This window comes from Chlorocebus sabaeus, chromosome 29 (genome assembly GCF_047675955.1).
Source record: "Chlorocebus sabaeus isolate Y175 chromosome 29, mChlSab1.0.hap1, whole genome shotgun sequence".
Classification (NCBI taxonomy): Eukaryota; Metazoa; Chordata; class Mammalia; order Primates; family Cercopithecidae; genus Chlorocebus; species Chlorocebus sabaeus.
This window is the reverse complement of record NC_132932.1, coordinates 3,919,537-3,942,727: the sequence shown is the minus strand read 5'-3', so window position 1 is coordinate 3,942,727 and position 23,191 is coordinate 3,919,537. Positions and strand designations below refer to the sequence as shown.

General features: G+C 38.0%; 1 protein-coding gene and 2 non-coding genes across 9 annotated transcripts; all 3 read right to left on the bottom strand.

Moving 5' to 3' along the window:
• Positions 1-1,797: 1,797 nt before the first annotated feature.
• Positions 1,798-22,804, bottom strand: CCNB1IP1 (cyclin B1 interacting protein 1). 7 transcript variants are annotated; one of them, XM_037987627.2, is made up of 9 exons: positions 22,750-22,804; positions 19,765-19,912; positions 17,282-17,359; positions 16,076-16,190; positions 13,670-13,748; positions 9,794-10,009; positions 7,755-8,088; positions 5,343-5,676; positions 1,798-3,293 (listed from the first exon to the last, which is right to left on the bottom strand). In XM_037987627.2, the coding sequence occupies exons 7-9, from the start codon at positions 8,049-8,051 to the stop codon at positions 3,091-3,093; spliced, it is 834 nt and encodes a 277-aa protein (XP_037843555.2). In that variant the 5' UTR covers positions 8,052-8,088; positions 9,794-10,009; positions 13,670-13,748; positions 16,076-16,190; positions 17,282-17,359; positions 19,765-19,912; positions 22,750-22,804; the 3' UTR covers positions 1,798-3,090. The 7 variants fall into 7 exon arrangements, with proteins under 7 accessions (XP_037843555.2, XP_037843554.2, XP_037843552.2 ...); XM_037987626.2 differs by lacking the exon at positions 9,794-10,009 and having other exon boundaries at positions 19,716-19,912; XM_037987624.2 differs by lacking the exon at positions 9,794-10,009.
• Positions 14,328-14,475, bottom strand: LOC119620380 (small nucleolar RNA SNORA79). The gene has a single exon (XR_005236913.1). It is a non-coding gene; the product is annotated as a small nucleolar RNA SNORA79 (small nucleolar RNA).
• On the bottom strand, positions 17,016-17,092 carry LOC119620382 (small nucleolar RNA SNORD126). The gene has a single exon (XR_005236915.1). It is a non-coding gene; the product is annotated as a small nucleolar RNA SNORD126 (small nucleolar RNA).
• Positions 22,805-23,191: the final 387 nt, after the last annotated feature.

Sequence of the window (23,191 nt, the reverse complement as noted above, 5' to 3'; positions counted from 1 at the left end):
ACTAATAATGCCTCCATATTTATAGACAACATCCAGAAGGATATATAAGAAACAATGACTGCAGAGGGAAACAGAAACTGGGGAGCTGTGGCTAAGCGAAGAAAATTTTCACTGCCTGCGCTTTTGAATTTTCTTGCCATCTATATGTATCACCTATTCAAATATAAACATAATTTTTAAATAAAAAATTATTTGCTTCTACATAGTCTCTGGAAAGACACAAGACACTGGCAACACTATTGCTTACTTTGCACAAGTGAGCAGCTGGAGCAAAAATGAGTGACTAGGGATAGACTTTTCACTCTATGCCTTTTTTGTAACTTTCAAGTTTGTACCTTGTGAATATATTAAACTTGTGAAGAAATCTTTTAAAGTGTCATGTAATATTCCTGACAGTTTTGCTTTACTTTTTTAGTTTTAATTACAGTTTCAAGTTGATTCTGTGAACCTAAGAAGCAAAACGTTCAAGGCAGAAATCATGAATATACATAAAATCATTTCCTCAAATCATTTTCCAAAATAAAGGAAATAGTTTGTATTGTAACCTATAAAAATCTATGTCACTAGCTATAAAATAGGGAGGGATGTTTTAAAACTTTTTTTTTTGAGACACAGTGAGAAAAAAGTCTCACTGTGTAGCCCAGGCTGGAGGGCAATGGCACGATCTCGGTTCACTGCAACCTCTGCCTCCGAGTTCAAGCGATTCTCCTGCCTCAGCCTCCAGAGTAGCTGGGACTACAGTGGGACTACAGGCGCATGCCACCACGCCTGGCTAATTTTTTGTGTGTATTTTTAGTAGAGATGGGGTTTCACCGTGTTAGCCAGGATGGTCTCGATCTCCTGATCAAGTGATCCACCAGCCTCGGCCTCCCAAAGTGCTAGGATTACAGGCGTCAGCCACCACACCCAGCCCTAAAACTGTAAAATTTTTCGTCCTCTTTCTCAGACATTTTAACTTGGGTGCACATGAGGCTGGGCTCAGTGGCTCACACCTGTAATCCCGGCACTTTGGGAGGCCAAGGTGGGCGGATCACTTGAGGTCAGGAGTTCAAGACCAGGCTGGTCAATGTGGTGAAACCCTGTCTCTACTAAAGACACAAAAATTAGCCAGGTGTGGTGGCGTGCACCTGCAATTCCAGCTATTTGGGAGGCCAAGGCAGAACCACTTGAACCCAGGAGGTGGAGGTTGCAGTGGGACAAGATGCTGCCACTGCACTCCAGCCTGGGCGACACAGCAAGACTCCATCTCAAAAAAACAGTAATAAATAACTTTGGTGCACACTAAGAATAATTTTTAAGAGATTTTATACTCTATATTCCTAGTGAAGGAAACACTACTTGCTTTTCAATTATGTAAAGCAGGGGTATTTAATTGCCTTTCTACAATGACTAAACATAAACTATCTTCAAATGATTTCAGTATAATTTTTATCACCTAAAAAACAATGGGATTTGGCATTTAGGGTAATTCCACTGTTAACAAATCCTAAACCATTAAGAATCAATCCTAAAATTTAAGAGTTAGAAAAGGCTGTAAGGATAACTTAATTCAATCCTTCATTCTACAGATACAAAGTCCAAGAAAGTTTAAACTAAGTAGAAACCAGAATCCAGATCTTCTGCCTCCCCAGCCAGTATGCTTTCAAGTCTTTCCTCTAGTAAGACATAAAGTTACTGAGAAGTCCTTCAAATTTCTATCATGGCTCTACATTTTAAAAATATATATGCGTAATTAAACAGAATTTAATTTCCATAATAATAGTCACAAATGCTCACTAAATAAAGGAAAACAAAGAATAAATCTTTTAAATTATTTTAATACAGTCTCTTGAGATCAATAACACATTGGTAAACTTTCTGCAGAAGTGCATTCCTAAATAAGTAAACCCAAGGCAACAGCTGACAAAAAGGTAAAGAAGTAGCTTTATTTTAAAATACAGTCTTCCTTTGGTATCTTTGGGGGATTGGTTCCAGGAACCCTCATGGATACCAAAATCCTTGGATGCTCATGTCACTTTTATAAAATGGCATGGTATTTGCATATAACCTACAGATTCTCCCAAATACTTCAAATCACCTCTAAATTATTTATAATACCTACAATGTAAATGCTATCCAAATAGTTATTATACAGTATTTTTAATTTGTATTTTTTATTGTTATATTATTAATTTTTTCTCAAATATTTTTGATATATGGTTGGCTGAATCTGCAGAAGCAGAACCTGTGGATACAGAGGGCCAACTGTAAACACCAAAAAAATTAACTTTAAAAAATAACTATCAATGTGAGTTATTTTAAATACAAATAGGGACATGCATCAAATACATGCATCAAATTGTACTCTCGTTCACTGGCATAAGCACACCTCCAAACAAGTTAATATGAAGGTAAATACATAAATATATACAAATAAATACACATACCCAAATAACAAGCCACACATCACCCACCATTTTCCAAGACCAAAATTTTCACATAAACATACTGACAAATACAGCAAAATATCAGTGTACATTAACATACTTACATATACAGATATGCATAAATACCAGAATTCAAAGCGACATGTAGCATATAACACAGGTACTTAAGGCATAAACAATACAGCTCAGTCAGAAACAGCCCAGGGAGAAACAGTTATCTATTGAAACAAATACTATTGTGACCTTCCCACCAGGGATGAAAATTCAGCAGTTCACAATGGAATTTAGATTAATAAAACGCTTATGCTTTAAATAATAGAAACAAAGAAACCAGACTCTAAACCACTCCCCACTGCCAATGAGTTTGTTATGTTGATAATGTGAAGACAACTTCAGAGATTTAAAAGCACAGGGAAGCTGAGGAGTCCTAACTAGGAAAAAGATTTGCTAAATGAAATCACTAAAGAGGAACATAGAAACATTCTGCAAAGTTAGCTAAATTATCTTTATTTTTTTAGAAACAGGGTCTCACTCTGTTGCCCAAGCTGGAGTGCAGTGGCATGATCTTAGATCACTATAGCCTCAGACTCCTGGGCTCAAGGGATCCTCCCAACCTCAACCTCCTAAGTAGCTGGGATCACAGGTGTGTGACACCATGCATGGCTCAAATTCTTTTTACTTTGAAGGCCCTGCTAGAAACTTGCTGCTGCTCTAATTCACGACTTGGAGAGGCAAAACTAAAAAAGCTGTTGCTGGGTTCGGGTGCTGTGGGAGAACCCACAAAAAATGGTCTGAACTGAAAATCTCCATCTCTATCGCCCCGATTTCGAACAGGTGTATTATCCAAAGGAAACTTGGAGTTGTTACCTAGCGGGGAAAAAAAGGGAAAAACATAATTTTATTCATTTGTTATCTACATAATCTACTTCAGAGGAATCATCAAATATACATATATATAAAAATATATTTTTTTTCTCCAGTATTTGTCTTAGAAAAAAACAGACATATAAAATCTTTTGCCCCAGGTTAAGAATAATCTTTTTAAAAAACATTGCAATAAACATTCTAGAAAAAATATAACGATGAAATATTGGCATATACCATGACCCAATATCAATTAGTATAGGATTAAGACAAAGCAGATAATAGATCTGATTAAATGAACATTTAACTACTTCCACTGAACCCTTCCTTGGCTTTTACAGGTTTTAAAGGGTCAAATAACTAAATGAAAATGCTGACTATATATCCTTCAAGCTAACAGTGGTAGCAGGAGATAAAGAGGTTAACTGTGTACAAAAAAAGGAATGGGAAAGAACTAGTGAATATGAAAAAAATAAGACAAGTGGACAGTGACAAGAAAAAAATATCTATAATGCCATTTACAGGCCGGGCGCGGTGGCTCAAGCCTGTAATCCCAGCACTTTGGGAGGCCGAGACGGGCGGATCACGAGGTCAGGAGATCGAGACCATCCTGGCGAACACGGTGAAACCCCGTCTCTACTAAAAATACAAAAAAAACTAGCCGGGCGAGGTGGCGGGCGCCTGTAGTCCCAGCTACTCCGGAGGCTGAGGCAGGAGAATGGCGTAAACCCGGGAGGCGGAGCTTGCAGTGAGCTGAGATCCGGCCACTGCACTCCAGCCTGGGCGACAGAGCCAGACTCTGTCTCAAAAAAAAAAAAAAAAAAAAAAAAAAAAAAAAAAAAAAAAAAGCCATTTACAGTAACTCTGACTAAATTACATTATGTAAGTAAAACTGAAAGTTAAGCAGATATTTAGGTTTTTATTCTTATATCTGATATTCCTCATCTCATCATCTCATACCTGCTCCCCACCATTTTTTTGTAGAGACAGGGTCTCACTATATTGCCCAGGCTGGTCTCAAACTCCTGGGCTCAAGTGATTCTCCCACCTCAACCTCCCAAAGTGCTGGGCCGCACCTGATCACCTCATAATTTTTCTAAGACATCATCTCCTCCCCTATTGAATCTTCTTCCTCAGCCTATAGTAAATATCCAAAAATGAGTATTAGGAAAGTCCAGCACAAGAAGCTTCACTTTTTTGTATGCCAAAAACAATTTCCATTAATAGCATAGCAAAAACCTATTGGATTTTGTTGCATAAAGAGTAGTATAAAGGAGAGAGCACAGGAAGATATGAGATTAATTTCATCTGCAAGGCACCTAACAAGCAGACAAGAGATGGCATCATGCTAGATTGTGATTTCCAGAAAGAAAGAATCCTATTTGGATAATCTTTATATCTTCATTAGTTAGGATCATACCTAACAACCTGGTACATAAAACATATTAGATAAATATTTGATAAATGGAAAAATGATTAAACAAAAGAACAAAACAACCAAACTGACAACTTAAGAATTGTACAATCAGTATTGGCAGGTGAAAAAAATCAAAACATGGCCTTCTTGGAGGATAGCAAATGGTTAAGAGTATGGGCTCTGAAAACAGGTTAGTGATATTGACCAAATTACTTAACTTTCTGTGCCTCAGCTTTCTCATCTGTATAAAAGGATAATAATACTTACTTCATAAAGTTTTGTAAATTATATGAATTTATATAAAACACTTAAAACAGTGCCTAGCACTTAGGAATCAATAAATGACAGTTAATATTATTATTACTACAACTACGTAGCTTTTAATTTAATGTAGCAATCTGCAAACTTTCATTTTGCAGAGATTAACTCTGCTCAAATTAAAGCTTTAATTTAAATGTAAGCAAATACAATAGATAAAAGCAATGATGTACAGGTTGAAACATGGGTGAAGAATTCATAGCCTACCACAACTCAAGACCCTTATCATCTCCACTGAATGCTTGGAAGTGGGCAGAGCAGTATAAAAAATCATTGATTTAAAGAATAGACACTGGATATCACATGTCCTTTCTTACCTAAGGGGAAGCCAAGAACACCAGACTGTGCAATCATGGATGGTTCAAGGGTGCCTTCATGGTTAGCAATAGTGATGTTTCGTAACCTAAGGCTATCATAGAGGCCTTGGAGCTTTTGATACTGACGATTGCGCTCCATAAGTTTCTCAGAGATGTCACTGAACTTTTTCTTGTATTCTTCTAGTACTTTCTTCATGGAGGTGACCTCCCCTTTCATAGAGGTCAATTCTACATCCTTGCTTTGTATTTGCTGAGTATATATCTTCTCCATCTGTTTCAGATGGCCCTCAGCCTTGCTGAAATTGTATTCTTGATAAAGACGTTCCTGATGTACCTGGTTCCAAAAGAAAAAAGATTTTTAAGGTATGGGGTACAAAGTTATACATTGTAAAATATTATACAAACACAAAAGGAAAAGAAAGATGCTTATATAGGGATGTTATTTTAACATTTAGAACCCAGTTTAAGAAGCAATCAGGATACACAATGAGGCACAGAAAACAATAAGTTATGTTATTAAATGCATAGAAAAAAAGTCTGGAAGAATACTCTCAAACCACTAACATTACACCACCAAAAGAACTGAGTATTTGTCTTACTTTAACAAGTGACATGTTTTCCAAAGGTTTTTAAGAAATATAATCCCATTTTTCAAGTCATCGAGAGCATGAAGAACAGACTCTAAGACAACCCCAAATTATCATTGTCTCCTGGTACATACACCCTTGTGTAACTCCCTATCCCCTTGCATGTGGGCAGGACCTGTGACTACAATACTACATAAAATGTGACAGGTTGTCACTTCGTAAGTGTATTACCTAAGACTATAAGGTCTGTCTTACTACGAGACACACTCCCTTGCTGGCTTTGAGGAAGCAAGCAGCCATGTCAGGAAGGTCCAAGAGGCAAGTAACTAAGAGCCTCTGGTGAATAGCCAGCAAAAAATTGAGGACCCAATGAATCTAGACAGATCTTACGCTTTTCACAAAAATAAACTCAAAATGGTTTAGACTTAAATGTAAAATGCAAAACTATAAAACTCCCAGAAGATAACACAGGATAAAATCTAGATGATCTGGGATTTGGCAGTGACTTTTAAAATACACCAAAGGTATAATCCATGAAAGAGAAAATTGATAAGCAGGACTTCATTAAAGTTAAAAATCTCTGCTCTGTGAAAGACCCTGTAAGAGAATGAAATGACAAGCCACGGATCAGAAGAGTATATTTGCAAAAGATAGCTCTGATAAAGGATCAAAGAATACTTCAAACGCAATAAGGATACAAAGAACACTTAAAACTCAACAATTAAAAAAATTTAAAAATAGACCAAAAACTTCATATACACCTCACCAAAAAAAAAGGCAAAAAAGCATATGAAAAGATGCTCCACATCGTATGTCATCAGAGACATGGAAATTAAAATGAGATACCACTATACACCTATTAAAATGGCCAAGATCCAGAACATGCACAATACCAACTTCTGGCAAAGATGTGGAGCAACAGGTTCTCACTCATTGCTGCTGGCAATATAAAACGGTACAGCCACTTTGGAAGACAATTTGGCAGTTGCTTACAAAAATAAACATACTCTTACCACATAAGCCAGCAAAAACACTATTTGGTATTTAACCAAAGGAGTTGAAAAATACAGGAGCATGTAAGAGAAATAACTTACCCAGAAAAATATAATAAAAAGTTACCTGACAGATGACAAACATCCATAATAAGTATAAGTGTATATGTAAGATATAACAATACATTCAAGGACATGCTTAAATTTATCACAGGGAGGTCTTTCAAAGGAAATACTAAAAGTAGAAATCATAAAGGAAAGAAGTTAAGGATGTGTTATTTGATAAGAATGCTTATCATAGTATTTTAATAACTTGGAAATAAATTATGCTAAAAACAATATAACCATTAAAATATGATTATAGAATAGTTAACTAAAAAATATTTAACAAGATATTCACACCCAGTGGAGCAAAGGCTACTCAGGAGGCTGAGGCAGGAGAATGGCTTGAACCCAGGAGTTAGAGACTAGCCTGGGCAACACAAGAAAATCCCATCTCAAAAGAAAGAAAAATACATACCAGATATAATATATTGTCAACTCTAACAATAAAACAGTGTGTGTGTTATTATCTTACTTTTATACAGAAGACAGAGTGTGTGTGTGTACCCAAAATATCAACAATGGTTATATCTGAGTGATGGAATTATGAGTGCTTTAATTTTCTTCCTTTTGATTTTCAACAATAAACATTATTGAAAACAAAACAAGCTAATAAGACAGTTTCTCACATACTCATAAAAAATAAATATAAAATAATGAAGAAAAGACACTAAAAGCTCCCACAAATGCCTGAAATTATATGTTCAAGAGAAACTAGACTAAGCACTAACCTGATAAGTCCAGAAGGCCAGTGCTCGGGAGCTAATGTCCAACACGATCTCTGGTCGCAGTCCTGCCAATACCATAGCTTTATATTCCTCTGATGGACTGAGTTCTGTGCGGACAATATCTAGCTTTCCAGAAAGGGTACTGTTGCAGGCAGGACAGATAGCTGGTGAACGACTAAACTCACCGCTGCCATGCTGATCACAGAAGATGTGAGAGCAGGCAGTGACCCATGCATAGCCAGAGAGTTTGATGCGACACTTTCGATAATTACAAAGCAGCATGTCTTCACACAAAGACATAATAGGATAGTGAGGTCTCCAGAAGCTGAAGAGAGTCCTAATAAGGGGTAAATAAAAAGGCCAAGTAAGTTAAATTGCAATAAAAATAAAATAAATAACAAGTAAAAAATAAATATAACATGCATGTTTTTATTATAAAATACTGCACATTTTATTATATTCCTTGTATTTAGTATAATTGATATATTGATTTCAGTTACTCAATAATATTAATTGTGCTCCTTGTTTGTCCGGTTTTATAAAAACACTTTAAGGATAAAGGCAAAGACAAAGGTGGTTACAGATCTTGCTAAAGTCAAAAATAATATATACGTGGGCCATGGGCAGTGGCACACGCCTATAATCCCAGCACTTTGGGAGGCCAAGGCAGGCAGGTCAGGAGTTCGAGACCAGCCTGGCCAACATGGGGAAACCCAGTCTCTATTAAACATACAAAAATTAGCCAGGCGTGGTGGCTCAAGCCTGTAGTCGCAGCTACTAGGGAGGCTGAGGCAGGAGAATCACTTGAAACAGGGAGGCAGAGGTCGCAGTGAACGAGATCGCGCCACTGCACTCCAGCCTGGGCGACAGAGCAAGAATCTGTCTCAAAACATATATATAGGCCGGACGCAGGGGCTCACCCCTGTATAATCCCAGCATTTTGGGAGGCCGAGGCAGACGGATCACGAGGTCAGGAGTTCGACACCAGCCTGACTAACATGGTGAAACCCCGTCTGTACCAAAAATATAAAAAATTAGCCTGGCGTGGTGGCGTGCGCCTGTAGTCCCAACTACTCAGGAGGCTAAGGCAGGAGAATCGTTTGAACCCAGGAGGCGGAGGTTGCAGTGAGCCGAGATCGCGCCATTGCACTCCAGCAGGCGATAGAGCGAGACTCCGTCTCAGCAAAAAAAAAAAAAAAAAAAAAAGTTGCCTTGGCCCTCCGGGTCGACAGAAAGGAACACTTGGACACGTTTATCCAGTAGCCCCGCTGAGTGAGGCTCCTCAGGTATGTCACCTGGCAGCCACAGTTAAGAGGCCTATTTTACGTCCGGCAGAGTAGGGGGCAGACGCGAAGCAGAGGAGCTGGGAAGCTTTAAAGCTGAGCCCTCGCTCAGGCAAGAGGCGCAGCTACTTCGAATCTTCCACCAGCTGGGAGTAAGCGCCTATCTAATGGCTGTACAAGCTGCGTGAGGGCCAAGTTTTACAGAAACAGCCCCACAGAAATTACACTCTGGAATTTTCAGTCAGCTTTCCGCGCTCAGTAGAGAAAATAATAATAACAAATGATACTTAATCTGAGACTGGAAGAAAAAGCGCGGAAAAACTCCGTTGCCTCCACAGCTCCACAGGCGAAGATTCCAGGATTCTCCGCGCGCGAGTGCTTCAGGGAACTACGCCAGAGCGCGCGTGCGTAGGGTTGCCCCAAAGCATCCTGGGACCTGCCAGGCCCTGTGGAGGTGTGGCCGGCAGCTCCGGCTTTCTAAGAATCAGGAGAAATTCCCAGAAACGGTGTGACAGCTGTAATTGGACAGCTGGCACCTCCAAGTTGGGGTAATCCACCATTTTATTTTTTATCCACCTTGGAATAGACATCTTTTCAGCTGTCACACATCCTCTATACACATTTAAGGAAGTTATAATTTTCTTTGAGTCTGCATTGCAAACATGCATTACAGGGCTTTACATTAAGCGATACAGGGCTGGGCGCGGTGGCTCACGCCTGTAATCCCAACACTTTGGCAGGCTGAGGTGAGCGGATCACCTGAGGTCAGGAGTTCCAGACCAGCGTGGCCAACATGATGAAACCCCGTCTCTACTAAAATACAAAAATCAGCTCCGGGCATGGTGGCGGACGCCTGTAATCCCAGCTACTCCGGAGGCTGAAGCAGGAGAATCACTTGAACCCAGCAGCAAAGGTTGCAGTGAGCCGAGATCGCACCACTGGACTCCAGCCAGGGCAACAAGAGCGACACTCCATCTTAAAAAAAAAAAAAAAATTAAGCGATAGTATTGAGGGTCACAACTTTGAGGTTACCTACCTACTTGCTCTCCTGGAACTGCTGGCAGTTCCAGGCATTACCTATAGCAGCTGCTGTAGGTAATTATTTTCTGCTTAATCTATATGGATGTTAGAATTCAGATTAAAAATTAACCCGAAGAGGAAAGCTAGAAGGGTCCTCAATATAAACCTTAATGAAGCTTTTTTTTCTTTTCCAGATAGGGTCTCACTCTGTCGCCCAGGCTGGAGTGCTGTGATACGATCTCGGCTCACTTCAACCTCAGCCTTCCAGGTTCAAGCGATTCTCCTGCCTCAGCCTCCCGAGTAGCTGGGAGTACAGGCGCCTGCCAACACACCCAGCAAATTTTTGTATTTTTAGTAGACACAGGGTCTCGCCATGTTGGCCAAGCTGGTTTCAAACTCTTGACCTCAAGTGATCCACCCACCTCGGCCTCCCAACGTGCTGGGATTACAGGCGTGCGCCACCATGCCCAGCCTTATACCATCTTTTGTAGCCATCCTTCCAGATGTTGTGACCCCATTATGACTTAGTAACAGATGCAATTAGCCACACAATGGACATCAAACCCTGCAAACCCCTTTCTGAGTAGTGCCAAACCGTAATATCAAATCTTTTTCCTTCAAACAAAAAACTGTCAAAAACTGTGCATCTTCCTACAAGGTTTGTTAACTGGTTCAGAGTAATTAGGCCTTTGTACATTTCCTAAAATATATTCTGATAACTTTAAAGTGGTAACTTAATTCTGGTATAAACCAGTTTCAAAACAATGAAATCTTCATGTGTGAACCATGTACTCCCTAACATCTGTTTTTGGCTGTTCAAGCCTTTTGTGTGAATTCCGGTTTTAACTATGCCAAATGTAGAAATATTAATACAAAAAAAAGTACAACTCATTTAAAGTTGAAAAATGCAAAATATTCTAATTTGACTAGTACCTAACTAGTACCTAGCCTTTGTACAGCACCATGATCACTTCCTGGAGATGTATCTAAGTTAATATATACTTAACATTAATTCATTTTAACACCATGTACTGCAAATATGCTACAATTTATCCATTCTTCTAATAGACATTGATTGCGGGTTTTTATAATTAAAAACAATACTGCAATGAACATTCTGTACATGTCTCCTTGAGTACACATGCCAAAAATTCCTCTAGAATATAACACTCAGAGACTGGGTTAGTATATAAGCAACTTCAAATCAACTAAATGTTGCCAAACCACTCTCCAAAGTAAAGGCATAAATTTCACTGCCACCAGCAAAGTATACCAGAGCCCAATGCTATAAATTCAGCAACATGCAGACATGTCAAGTTGTTTTATTTTATTTCATTGTTGTCTATCTGATGACAGTGAAATGGCATCTCAGCATTGTTTTAATGTACAACTCTTTCATTACTCGTAAGAGTGAGCATTTTTTCATCTGAATGACTACTCAGGGATCCTCATCTGTGATTTGCCTGTTCACATCCTTTGATGATTTTCTTGATTTATATGGAGTCATTTAACAGTAATATTGCATGCAAACATAAGTTTGAATTTTAGTGTACACAAATGTATCAACTTTCCCTTTTTGTACTTATGTCTACTCCAATATCATACTCTTGCTTTTCAATAGTTTTAAAGTTTTGCTTTTCATATATACAACTTAATTCATTCTTCCCAACATAAAGAGTCTCAATAACTTACAATAAGAGTTGTGAAGGCCAGAGTGACCACAACATTCAAGAAAGCAAACATTCCAACAACTTCACTATTTGTTGGAGTGGTAGTCTAGTCTATAACATTCCTAGGTTATATTTACCATGCAAGGGATACAATATGCATCAAAATATTAGGAATATTGTATTTCATTGTTTTTAGAATGATATTTAATCATATTTATTGACTATACAAAACAAGGCAAGCAACCACAAAGACAAAACTACTCAGAATAACAAAATCATATTCCAGCGCTTTGGGAGGCCAAGGCAGGTGGATCATCTGAGGTCAGGAGTTTGAGTCCAGCCTGGCTAACATGATCAAACCCCATCTCTACAAAAAAACACAAAAATAAGCTGGGTGTGGTGGTGGGCACCTGTAATCCCAGCTACTCGGGAGGTTGAGGCAGGAGAATAGCCTGAACCCGGGAGGCGGAGGTTGTGGTGAGCCGAGATTGCACCACTGCACTCCAGTCTAGGCAACAAAGTCAGACTCCATCTCAAAAAAAAAAATTATAGATATGAAACACTTTCCATGAGAATCAGGCCAGGCGCAATGGCTAACACCTATAATCCCAGCACTTTGGGAGGCCGAGATGGGCAGATCACCTAAGGTTGGGAGTTCGAGACCAGCCTGACCAATGTGGAGAAATCCCATCTCTACTAAAAATACAAAAATTAGCTGGGCGTGGTGGTGCATGCCTGTCCCAGCTACTTAGGAGGCTGAGGCAGGAGAATAGCTTGAACCTGGAAGGTGGAGGTTGCAGTGAGCCAAGATCATGCCATTGCACTCCAGCATGGGCAACAAGAGCAAAACTCCGTCTCAAAAAAAAAGAAAAGAAAAGAAATACTTTCCATGAGAATCTATATAGAGAAAAGCAATTTGAAGATATTATAATGAAGGAGAAAAGGCATTGAGTTTCAAGTAGTAGTTGTGCTATATTTGAACACACAGAAGTAACTTCCTGTTTATTTTGATACCTTGTTTTTATAGCCAAAAGTTGAGATTTGCAACAGACAGAAAAGTCTGACAACCTGAAGACCTATTTCTTGTAATTTATGAAATGGTTTAACTCAGTTGTTTACTATTTTTAGACAAACTACTGAATGTTCATGAAATGTATATTATTGATGAAGCAATTTCAAGAATCTTAATCTAAAGAATAGGTTTCATATTCTGGCCAACACAAGTTATTACAGTTGCATACCATTTGTGAGATTCTGGTATAAGCATGAGTATTAAATCTCATTACAAAAACAGTGAAGTATACCAGACTTTCAATATTTGGATTTTTATTTTGTACCCCTTGTATTTAAATATACCATCATGGATGTAAACACAGCATATAGGACAGTATACTTTAGCCAAAACAATTGAGAATATTTCAACATGAAGCAGAAATGAGTTTTTAACCATACCTGAGTGGTATGTGCAATTTAAGTCAATGATAAATATCAAGTAAGATTGTAAATAAAATATTAACAATAAAAGATTTTTAAATATCAGTAAGCTTTTATATATCTATTCCTCACATAAATAGATTGGTTTTGGCAGTCATTCTTATAATAGGCATTGATTCCAGGTTTTACAATTAAAAACAATACCACAGTGAACGTTCTATACATGTCTCCTTGAGTACACATGCCAAGAATTCCTTTTGGAAACCGCCCTGTTTTGTCAATCAGGGCTTCCCCTGCCTTCCCCCCCGCCCCACCCTGAATCCTCTATGGCTCCCACACCCAGAGACTAGGTTAGTATATAAGCAAATATTTTTTTGGTATCTCTTTTGGGCCAGGTCTTAGGGGAAAAGAAGGTATCCTGCTTTCAAGGAGTTTACAATCTACCAAAGGATCTAAGAATGACAGAAGAAAATGAAAATATTATTTTATTCTTTCCTTTGCCACCTCTTACATTTTTGCAGATTGATTCCATAAAGCCATTTCTGGTGAGAAAAGTCCATCTTTAACTTGAAGAATTATCTATCTTCATACTGCAAAGAAAAGTTATATGTATAATTTTTTTTTTTTTTGAGATGGAGTATCTCACTCTATCACCCAGGTTGGAGTGCAATGGCACAATCTTGGCTTACTGCAATCTCCACCTCCCAGGTTCAAGTGATTCTCTTGCCTCAGCTTCCCAAGTAGCTGGGACTACAGGTGCGCACTACCATGCCCAGCTAATTTTTGTATTTTTAGTAGAGACAGGGTTTCACCATGTTGGCCAGGCTGGTCTTGAACTCCTGACCTCAGGTGATCCGCCCACGTCAGCTTCCTAAAGTGCTGGTATTACAGGTGTGAGCCACCGCACCCAACCAAAAAGTGTATTTTTAAAACTGCCCTGACTTGTGTGAGCAACCACTCTAGAAAACCAAGTAAACCATTTAAAATTTGAACATGAATGACTTTATAGTATAATGTTTCAGTAACTCCCAGAGCCAACTGGCTTTCTTTCATAGCGCTAGATGAGAGCTATCTAATTACTATATGCTCATGTTTTGAAACTAGGCTGCTGCTTTTATTTTTTTAATCACAGGTACATTTTCTTAATCTAGAATCACCACCCGTTTAGTAATTGTTTGACTCCGCAAAAATCAGAAGGCACTAACGGACAGCCAGCCCATCCTCATGGTGCCCTGAGTGAAGATAAGCCATTTTTAATATATGATGGATCAAAATCCCACTGCCTAAGGCTCCAAGCAGTGAGAGGAACAGCCATCAAAGTTTACCTCCAACCACATTAATTTAAGAAACGTTTATAAAAAATAAAGACATCCCAACCTGGGCAACATGGCAAAACCCCATCTCTACAAAAAATACAAAAAATTAGCCAGGCATGGTGGCCTGTCGCCCCAGCTACTTGGGAGCCTGAGGTGAGAGAATCACCTGAGGCTGGGAAGCTGGGGCTTCAGTGAGCCCTGATTGTGCCACTGCAGTCCAGCCTGGGCAATGAAGTGAGTCCCTGTCTCAAAAAAAAATAAGACATCAAGAGACTCTTATAAGATAGGAATCATTACATCTAAGTAAGAACTAGAAGAGATCATTTAGGATCAATTGATTCGGCAAGGCAAAATGAGGAACTACATAAAAAGTTAGTACCAAAATCAAGATTAATCAACTAAAGAAAATGTTATTCCAACAATTATATAAAGATACACACTATAGTGCCTGTGACTAATTCTAGAACTTAATTAAGTTTTGAGGGGCAAGGTGAAGGTAATGAGGGGTAGTCTAATTAACAGAAAGATATATAAGCAATAAAAACAAAGAATTTCCTCTTTTTTTTTTTTTTGAGACGAAGTCTAGCTCTGTCACCTAGGCTAGAGTGCAGTGGTACGATCTCAGCTCACTGCAACCTCTGCCTCCCAAGTTCAAGCGATTCTCCTGCCTCAGCCTCCCAAGTAGCTGGGATTACAGGTGCACACCACCACACCCAGCTAATTTTTGTATTTTAGGTAGAAACAAGGTTTCACCATGTTAGCCAGGCTGGTCTTGAACTCCTGACCTCAGGTGATCTGCCCACTTTGCCTCCCAAAGTGCTGGGATTACAGGCGTGAGCCATCACGTCAGGCCAAAACAAAGAATTTTCGTCAATCTATTATGCAGATGTCAAAAATTGCCGGGTAGTACAGAATCTAAGAGAAATATAAACATGGATTCTGAAGACAAAATAGTTAACATCAAACTGAGCATTTACCATATGCTTTACCCACACCCTTACTAATTTAATCTTCAAAATAACCACCCTGAGTCAAATACTATTGCCATTCTCTAAAATATAAATATAAAATATAAAACTAAGACACAGATAATTAGGAAACTTGCCAATACTGCATAACTGGTGAAGTGATAGAAAGCATGGGTTTGAACCCAGTCTGACTCCAACATCTTTAATTGACTTTTTTGTTTTTGTTTTTTGGAGATGGAATCTCGCTGTCACCCAGGCTGGAGTACAGTTGCACTATCTCTGCTCACTGCAACTTCCGCCTCCTGGGTTCAAGCAATTCTCCTGCCTCAGCCTCCTGAGTAGCAGGGACTACAGGCGCACACCACCATGCCCAGCTAATTTTTTGTATTTTTTTAGTAGAGATGGGGTTTGCCATGTTGGCCAGTCTGGTCTCAAACTCCTGAGCTCAGACAATCCACCCACCTTGGCCACCCAAAGTGCTAGGATTATAGGCATGAGCCACCACACCTGGCCTCAACTGACTTTTAAAAAATGAAACTTATAGCACCTTAGCAGCTGGCCATGAAGTCACAAACCTGAATTTTCAAAGACTCATATATATGTCGAAGCTTCTCAATATCAACTAAGCCTTACCATAAAAGAAAAATGCAGTAATCATCTACTGTATATCCAGGATTTACAGCACCAAAGAGGTCCAGACTGGAACAGTGAGACTCAGATCTGATTTCAGTCTCTTGAAATTTTACTTCTGCAAAAGACAACAAATGCTAAAAAATTATTTCAAGTCCTGATATACTTTGAGTTGTTTATATTTCCTGTATTTCACCCTTCTTTCTACCTAATTCTCTGCTGAAAATGCAGGCATAGGTAAAGAATACAAGCTTTCCTAAGTTACTTAAAATAACTTTTAAAATATTACAATACATGAATACAATAAAATTAGAAAATAGGTTTATAATAATACAAGATTACTTGTAGAACTCAATTCTAGAGAAAATAACCCCTAGTATTTTAGTATATATATCCTTTCCGATTTCTTAAGCAAACATATGCATATAAAAATATTTAAGCAGAAACACATTGCTCTATAATGTTTTTCGTGTATAATGAATATCATTCTATTTCAATAAACATAAACCTGTATCATAACTTTTAAGTGACTATATAGTGTTGTATTGTATAGTCTTCACAAAATAGATTTAACCAACTCTGTGTTTCCCTTAATCTATATGTATAGATTGATAAAATAGTGATTGGTTTAAAATTGCCAGGCTAAATTGCCTATAGAATTATACCAGTTGCCAGTGCTTTTTCTGTAGTGTTTGAACTTTTAGATTAAGGATTCCTGACCCTAGTTCTAACTCACAAAAGTGATTTTTTGGGATTATAGAGATATCACAAAAGATCAAAGCACAATAAATTAGTCCCAAATTCCTAACTTATTATTTATATAAATTTATTATATATAAATTCATAATTTGTTAAGGTTTAAGAATCACTTGGGATTACAGACTAAATCCCAGTATGAATTCCAACAAGCAGAATTCAATTGCAGGTGTTTGCCCCTAGCTTTAGTCTGCTCAGAGCATGTGTTTAATCAGGCTGATCAGCTGAAACACGGACTTAACATGCATTTCATCATGGCAAACTGTAAATGACTGGGGAAGGGCAAACCAGCACTGGCTCCCTATCCCTAAACAGGAAAATTCTCTTAAGGTTAGAACTAGGGATTTTTTTCAATTACCAAATTCCATCCACTAATAACACTGAGTCCCAAGTCTTGCTAAGTGATTAGAAATCCAAATGAGGTAAAAATGAAGATTTTGCTCTTACTCTTACCTCTGGCATCACATGAATCCAGCTTCTATCTAGAAATCCAGTTGAACCACAGGATCTATCAATTACCTAGGATCATTTCTGGAAAATTTTAACAAAATAAATTCACAAAGGTTATGATTACATGACAACTCACACCAGCATGTTCTACACCAAGTCACAAGATAATTTAGAGTAACTGTTCATCCTTTATTTAACTCTCCATTCATTAATATAAACTATTGACTCATCTTTCGGAGAATGTCACCAAATGCCCAAGTTCAATATCAAATAGGGCAGGATCAGGAGTTCAAAGTTACAGTGAGCTGTGATCATGCCACCGTACTCCACCCTAGACAACAGAGTAAGACCTGTCTCAAGAAAAAAAAAAAAAAAACAGAGCAGGACCTGTATGTACACAAGCTTAATTTTGTATAAATTTACAAGTTTGGATAACACTGCACAATAGTCTAACCAACTTCTGAAAGGCTATAAAGGTCAACAGTCTCACAGTAAGAAAATAGTTACACAAGAGAAAGGAGTCAAGAACTTGTAGGATTCAGCTAACTGAGAAAATAATCCAAAATAGTCAGTTTTTTCAAAGCATGTTTCAATTTCATTTGAGCGAATGCCGGACTGTGTTTAACCTTTACTCTTCGTAGTCCTTTGTCAAAATAATCTGAAGAAACTCTTCCCTTTACATAGGAAAATTGAATTAGTAACATTTGGAACCCAAGTCTGCCACAAGATGGCAACATAAGAAAGAGGCTTGCTTTAATTTCCTCTTCCAGCATTTGAGTGTAATCTGAACTTTAAGGTCAAATACATACTAGATGCGCAGTTCATCTTTGCAGGCAACCTTCACACTATTCCCTACTCTTCACCTAATTACTAGCTAGAAGATTTTTTTATTTACTTGTAATGATCATCTAAAACTTGTTAGCTAAAAATACTAGTTATACTTTTATCATTGTGTTCTTTTTCATGCAGCAATGTGGAGATTTAAAAATCCATAACCTCAGATACAATCTAGCCAGAAAGACAAGACTCATAGAAATTAACATACCACCAAATAAGTGGTAGAAAGCAAGTAAGGTTAAGAAAAAAAGTAGGATTGGTCAAGGAAGGCTTCATGAAGCAAAAACAGTGGGTCATAAGTGGACCTTAAAGTTGCATGTCCAATAAGCAACCACTTAGACTTAAAAATTAAATTTCTCCATTACCCTACTCACATTTTCATTACTCAATAGCTATATTGGCAGTATAAACATAGAACATTCCCATCATAACAGAAGGCTGGACATCAGTGCCTTTAAGAATGGGTCTAAAATAAGCTGACAGAAAGTAAGTAGTAGCTATCATTCTTTGGAAATCCTATCGGTCAAGCTGTATAGAATTTGTATCACTTAAATTTTACAACCCCCTATTTACAAGGAAAATTGAGGCTCAGAAAAATTACATAAATGTCCTAAGGTCACCTAACTAGTAAGAGCTAGGATTTAAATTCAATTCCATCAAAACTCCATACGCTTTTCACTTCACCATGGTACTTCCTACAGAAAATAAGCAGAGCTAAAGATGGTTTGCTTTAAAATGTAATGCAGTGACATGCTAGCTAGCTCAGAAGGTTGGAAAGAAACTGAAGCATTTTAAATATCTCAGACAGATATGATCAAAATGTTATTTTACTCCTTCCTTGCCCTACATTTCTATAATGCTTTAACTATGTAAAATGTTTTCAGATCAGCAGGATTCAAGGTTAACTAAGAGAATGAAGACAAGAAGCAAGACATGGTGTGAAAGGTTTCTACAGTTTTAACAATGTCTACCTTAAAACTCCTTGATCTCTCCAAACCTAAAATCAATTTTTTTAAAAAGGAAATAAAAAAAAAAAACTACCTGATCTAAGTATTCTTACAGGATAATAATTATAGGTTGAAAGGAACAACTTCTCTATTAATCTCAACTCACACACAAAACCCAGATTGCAAGAGGCCCGGTCTTTTTGTTTTGACACACAGCACAAAGCCTGGCACATAAATCCTGATGTTAAATATGGGATACCTTTCCCAATGGGTGATGCCCCCTGCAGGATTCTAGTCATGCATGCTTCAACAAGTGTCATTCCAACATACAAAGGACATTTCGTATTTACTAAGTATTTTGGAAATGCTCCATAAACAATCAATGATTCCAGCATTTTGTTGACTGTGGGCAGTAATCACTTCAAAGTACTAGTGTTCATAGCCAAAAAGTACATTTTATATGTGTGAACAGATGCTTCATGAAGGCCTAATACAAACTACAAATTGATACTAAATCAGCAGATACTTGTGTTAAGATTTCATTACCATTCCATTTGACTCTATTCTACTCAGTGCCACCTAGCATTATAGGATACGATGGTAACTCAAAGAATCTCTAGGCTAGGCTTTTTAGATAGAAAAGACACACATACATGTAATAAAGAGAACTTAAGGCAGCTTATGTGATCAAAATTCAAGTACCAGGCTTTAGGTCCCATCAGCCTTTAACCCTTTCTGTTGAGAATATCCAAATCCAAGCCCATGATTTTCAGGGGGTCTACAGATGGGCCAGTTCTGGACTGGCACACAGGGTGCTGGACTTCCCTCCTCAGTGGATTTCATCTTCAACCTGAAACAAAATGAAAACACAAAATTTTGTTCATACGAAGTAAATACTAAACTGATAGCTTGGCATAGTTTTCCTTTAGAGATAGTTATATAAGGTACTGCTATCAGAACAGACTCCAAGTTTTAATTCCCACTCACTATCAGAGTTTCCTTCCTTTTTAAGGCAGAATAGTATTCCACTGTACATATGTATCATATTTGCTTTATCCATTCATCTGTTGATGGACCCTTAGGTCAATTCCACATCTTGGCTTTTGTGAATAATGATGCAATGAACATGGGAGTACAGATATCTCTGACACACTAATTTTATTTCCTTTGAATATACCCAGAAATGGGATTTCTGGATTATATGGTAGCTCTATTTTTAATTTTTTTGAGAAATTTCCATACTATTTTCCATAATAGTTGCACTAATTAATATTCCCTAAAATAATAGATTTTGAAATCATACAAAACTAGATTTTAATCCTGGTTCTCTCATGTATTTGCTGTGCCCATGGGTAAGTTATGCAACTTCTCTAAACCTCAGCTGTCCCCTCTTTAAAATGAGAACAAATACTACATACTTCTTAAAACTTCTGTGAAGACCGAGGTAATAAATACACTTTGCACTGTAGCTGGCATGGTGTTAAATGTTTAATATGTTATTTTTATGTCTTGCCCAAGCTCAAGCAGCTAGTGAGCAGAAAGGCAAATATTCTGCCTAAAAATTTCACACTTTTCCACAGCCATTTAAAAAAAAATTTTTTTTTAAATCATGTCCTTTGCAACAACTAGAGCTGTTGGATGCTGCTAGAGGCCATTATCCTAAACAAATTTACGCAGAAACAGAAAACCAAGTATTGCATGTTCTCACTTGTAAGTGGGAGTTAAATCTTGGGTAGGGAGCTAAATACTGGGTTCACAGGGACATAAGGTTGGGAACAATAGACACTAGGTACTCCAAAAGGAGGAAAGGAGAGAGAGGGGCAAGAACTGCAAAACTTCCTATTGGGTACAATGTTTACGACCTAGATGGCAGGATCAATAGAAGCCCAAACCTCAGCACCATGCAATATATACCCTGTAACAAACCTGCACATGTACCCCATGAATCTACAATAAAAACAAATTTAACAACAAAAAGTCACACTTCTCACAATAACCCAGAAGCCAGAAAGGTCACTCATATAGTACTTCATAAGGGCCCTTCCAACTCCAAGATAATGGGTCTTTTTTTATTTTTTATTTTTTTGAGATGGAGTTAGTTTACCCAGAAAATCTACTGAAACAAAAAATATATCTTTTAAAAAAAATAATTTTTAAAGAATACTATGTGACCATTATAAGGAATGTGGACACTCTACTCATGGAACTTAAGTGGAAAAAGTAAGACACAGAGTAGAGTAGGTACAGTAAAAGGGAAGGATACCCACACATATCTGCTTATATGCATAAAATATTTTAGTAACACTGTTATGAGGGAGAGGAATTGGATGGCTTAGGGAAGGGGATAAGAAACTTTGACATCTTTTGAATTTTGAATCATGTGAATTTATTACCTATTCAAAAAATATATATATGTATATATATGTATTCAAATATATATATATAGTATTCAAATATATATACACATTTTTTTTTTTTTTTTTGAGACAGAGTTTTGCTATTATTGCCCATGCTGGAGTGCAATGGCGCCATCTCGGCTCACCGCAACCTCCACCTCCCAGGTTCAAGCGATTCTCCTGCCTCAGCCTCCCAAGTAGCTGGGATTACAGGCTTGCGCCACCGCGCCCCAAAAAATAAATTTTAACAATGCTTGAGAATTATAAAAATTATGGGAGGCCTACAGATACCTATTACTACATTCGATTAACTGGTTTATTATTTGTCTTTCTCACACGTTCTGCCTGTATGGATTTCCAACACATACATCATATAAAAATTAACATGTATCAAAAGAAAGGAATTCAGTGAAATTACATTCAAGGTCACTAGGCAAAACTTTTTATGAGAAAACAGATATCCAAAATACTTACTGTAAATAAATAAGTACTGCTTACTTCTAAAGGTACCTAACATTTATTACATACCAACTAGAGCCTAGTTTTTATATATTTTATCTGATCTTGGAAAGCTAAGCCTCGGAATGGCTCACTGCTTCTCCCAAGGTCACCAGAGCTGTAAACTGTGGCGCTGGAATTTGAATCTAGAGGCTTGCCCTAAACTAAGGTCCCTGATCTTGTTCCATAGCTTTTAAGGACACACTCACCACAGTGGCAACATTAAAAATTAGCAGCTCCTCTTACGGCTTATCTGTCTTCAGAGTTTGCTGTCCAGGTTCACCAAGAAAGCCGAAATGATCTGAGCAAAGGCCGGGGGAAAGACAAGGTCCGCTACAGTTTCCACAAACCCAGTAAGGACCTGGGCCCTCTAGACACTCACCGGAGAATTAAAATCTACTGAGCTGAACGCCTTCTCCCGAGATCTGACCTCACCCAGAGAGATATAAATCAAAACAGCATTGGGATGATAATATCTTTCCCTCAAAGCAAAATGAAGTCGGCGTTTTCCAAGAACAGACCCGCTATGCACATGAAGCACAGTCTATTGTTCCTGGGTCACCAGGACACGGAGATGGAAGGCAAACCCCAGTACTGCAGAGGCCCACGTGGAAACAAGCCAGGCAGAGCATTTCACTGCCTTCTCCCAACCTCCACACAGCCGACATTAACCTCCTTGCGACTCACACACACTGCAATGCCGACTTGAAATAAAGGCCTGCCACCTGGGTATATAACTCAAATGGAAGAGAAATTCAAAACAATTAGAGAGCAAAATTAAGTGCACACTCACCAGCCCACCAAAACGGAGAGGGAAAGAAACTGGAGAGACAGGAAGTCGCCTTGGGAAGTGTCTTCAGAACCTGATTGGCTAATGAGTTCAAGAGGATTCCCTCCTCCTTTACCTTAAAAGGTGCTGAAATGACGTAACCCACTCCACCCCTCTCTATGGACCAGTGATGCTTCTTGCACTATTTTTAGAGTGAACTTCTTAAACCAAGTTTCCTTTTGAGTTAATGTACTTAGGCAAAAACAGGCTAATTTTATACACATTCTTGTTTGCGTGGGCCTACTGTATTCTATTCCAAAGAATTTTCATCCCTTAAGAGTAATTTCGTATCCTTTGTGACCTCAACATGGTTAATTTATGCTAGGCAACAGATTCCATTATAAACGGTCTAGATGATTCAAGTTAAAATTTACCTTCATTTTTCCCCCCAGATCCAAAGCTGTCC